The sequence below is a fragment of the Mycetomoellerius zeteki genome, unplaced genomic scaffold (genome assembly GCF_001594055.1).
Source record: "Mycetomoellerius zeteki isolate Tzet28-1 unplaced genomic scaffold, Tzet1.0 scaffold267, whole genome shotgun sequence".
NCBI lineage: Eukaryota > Metazoa > Arthropoda > Insecta > Hymenoptera > Formicidae > Mycetomoellerius > Mycetomoellerius zeteki.
Genome location: NW_017257246.1, coordinates 409144 through 412142, shown reverse-complemented (window position 1 = coordinate 412142; position 2999 = coordinate 409144). Strand labels below are relative to the sequence as shown.

The 2999-nt window shown below is 34.2% G+C and overlaps 1 protein-coding gene across 4 annotated transcripts; it reads right to left on the bottom strand.

Annotated features, from left to right (window-relative positions):
• Positions 1–473: 473 nt before the first annotated feature.
• Positions 474–1409, bottom strand: LOC108724036 (respiratory supercomplex factor 1, mitochondrial). Of its 4 annotated transcripts, none has more exons than XM_018450169.1 (3): positions 1291–1409; positions 900–1177; positions 474–651 (listed from the first exon to the last, which is right to left on the bottom strand). In XM_018450169.1, the coding sequence occupies exons 2-3, from the start codon at positions 1030–1032 to the stop codon at positions 530–532; spliced, it is 255 nt and encodes an 84-aa protein (XP_018305671.1). In that variant the 5' UTR covers positions 1033–1177; positions 1291–1409; the 3' UTR covers positions 474–529. The 4 variants fall into 4 exon arrangements, with proteins under 4 accessions (XP_018305671.1, XP_018305674.1, XP_018305675.1 ...); XM_018450172.1 differs by having other exon boundaries at positions 900–1170; XM_018450173.1 differs by having other exon boundaries at positions 1314–1409.
• Positions 1410–2999: the final 1590 nt, after the last annotated feature.

The following is a 2999-nucleotide window of genomic DNA, read 5'->3' as shown; positions in this document are numbered from 1 at the left end:
CTTATATATCGCTAAAAGTACAAGTACAATAGTACTATAGTACCCTATAGTGTCCTATTATATAATGCGTTTAAGAGTTTAGAAAATATATAAGAGCATTGCAATATTTAGTATGGCTGTAAGAAGATATGCATATATATTTATATATATGGTATATATTTAATGTAATAATAATAATAATATATGACTATATAGATATAGTTACCTAAGTTAAATACAATTTACTTTTCCAAAAACCTTGCAATTTCTGTATATACTTAGAAAGATTTTAACACAGTTTATTGCAATATTACTTTTTTTGTATATATGATAAAAAGGACATTTTTAATGAAAATATCTGTTTATCAATAATTGTGATTATATTTTTATAAGTAAAAATATTTTTTTACTTATAACAACATAACAAAAATTATACTAAATTACATAAGAAGGAATATTCATATTAGGATATATCATACCCAACATTACAAGGACAAGCCTAATACTATAGTAGAAACTTGGCATTGATTTGTAAATCAACATATTAATTTCATTTTGACTTGGGCAGCATGATAAATCCTGCGATTACGCTAACGATAGTAAGTGCTTGAGCACCAACACGAGCACGCATCATGTATTGTTGCATTAGGGCTGTAACAGTCGCGAATGTTCCTAGAAATACAAATGCAGAAAATAGCGTTGCGTTAAAGATGACTAATCAAACTCGCAAATCAGTCAAACACGGTTCTTTTTGCACAGATGTACATATAAATCTCTTATTTTAGTATTAGTTTCTCTTATTTTTTTTATTTTGTTTTCTTAGCTACATCTCCGCAGCTTCTTGTTACACAGAAGGATTTGGTTCGATAAATTCTATCTCGGGGATAAATTCTATCTCTACGGAATATAGGTTAGTTTACCTATCGGTACCAGCGGATTCTCTCGCGTTTTACGTTTCGCCTTCTGAAAAAACGTCTCTGTAATATAATTGTCATCCAGATCTTCACGTATTTTCACCCAGTCCAATTCGTCATCTGGTTTTGAGTCTGCCATATCCGTCGGTCCGCGAAAACAAATACAAGGTCCCACAACAATATTTGCATTCGCGCAATTCGCGGCACTGAGTCTATGTTAGTGACCACGTGGGAAAGAGCGTAGGTTGACAATTGATAATAGGCCTGTTTTTTATTGCTGCACTCTGAACCGGTGCAATAAGTTGAAGTGAAACAAATATATTTTGTTTCACTTCAACTTATTGCACTGTGTACTAGTTTAGAAAGTGCAGCAATAAAAAACAGACGTAATGATTACGTTAAATTGATAACGTATCGGACAATTCATTCAATTGGACTTCGATGACATTATGAGAAAACGTAATCTCTCCCTCCTCGCTAATCTCTTTCTCCGAGGTTGTCCGAGATCAATAGCGTCATTCGGTGTCCGCGATGCAGTGTTGCCACATCGAGGGATTTACCCCTAGATTCGGGGATTTCAAAGATTATCTGAGATCGGGGGATAGATTTAAGAAAATTTCGATTTTCTTCAATTTTCTAGGGATTTCATAGAAGGCATGATTCTTTTTAGAATGGCTGCGTTCAGCAGAACGTTTGTTTTGCAACTGTTGTAAGTTTCCTTCGCGCTAATTGGATCATACTTTTAGATCTAGAAGAATGGTCCTATCTCAGCAGACAATCATAAAACGGTTGCAAAACTGTTGAGTCTGCTGAACGCAGCCATTTTTTACGTCGTCGTTGGAAAAGAGAAAGCAAAGATCATGGCTGCGTTCCGAAATGCACTGTCAGTACTGAAAATCTATAGTATATGTTACGCGCACTATAGATTTTCAGTAGGTACTGGCAAGTTGGCAACATTGGCAGTGAATTTCAGAACGCAATCCATGTGCAAAAAGTGCAAACAACGCGAATAGACTTTTTGATTAGTCAATTTGAAAAAATTTTTCTTTTGATTGTCAATGAAACATTTGCAACGTTAGTGGATCCGTACGGTGCAATTCGCATCTATATCAATCTGTGTAGGACATGTAAACATATGTCATGTACATACATGATATGTTTGTTGTTGTTGAGTTGAGACAAATGTACTTTGTTCTCTTTGATACATCGATAACCGTTTAAGAATATCCTTCATATCAAACATTTGCTGTTTTACTCGGATGCGCGAGAAAAAAAGTCGTCAAGTATTGGAGATTGGGATTTTAATCTCATTTAGGGATATAATATTGAGATTTTTAGTTTTCCCATGTGGCAACACTGCCGCGATGGAACGCGTCAGACGCTCTCAAGGGGAGCGTTCCAAAATTCACTCCGAGTAACAGAGTAACTCTACGCCGTTCCAAAACGCGAGGTAACTGACCATATGGGCGGAGCCTATTCGTTCCAAAAGTATGAGTAAATCTACCTCGGAGTCAACTCTATGAACCCTGCTTGGGTGCGTTCGAAAATCCTACTCTGAGTAGAAATTTTTCTATTTGCCGTTCGGAAATTAACTCGGGTCGTACAAAACTGACTTACCAGTTGCGTTCGGAAATATCGAGTAAAGTCACTAAATTGTACTCTAGGGTCGCTTTTTCAACCTCTGAATTTTCAGAGGTTGGCAGGGTAACTCGTTTAACCGTCATGCTATCTTGGCGCGAACTGCGAAGTGACAAAAATGGAACGAACTGAGATGTCTGAGACCGTCACAGCTCTCATTAATCCGATTAAAGGACGTCATATCCCTTATCGTTTAGAAAACGGTGATTTGGTCATTCAAAATGACATTATGATAATAATTGATCAACATGGTAATTACTTTTATTTTCTATAGTTGTTTTTAGAAATTTTATTCAATATTTAGGTTACATTCCAAAATGTCTTTTCCAAAGAAAATTTAAGTTTAAAATTTAAAATTAATTTAAATTAATTTAAATAAATAATATAAATTTATTTTATAAATAAATTATAAATAATATAAATAATATTAATAAAATATATTAATAATATAAAAATATATATATTATA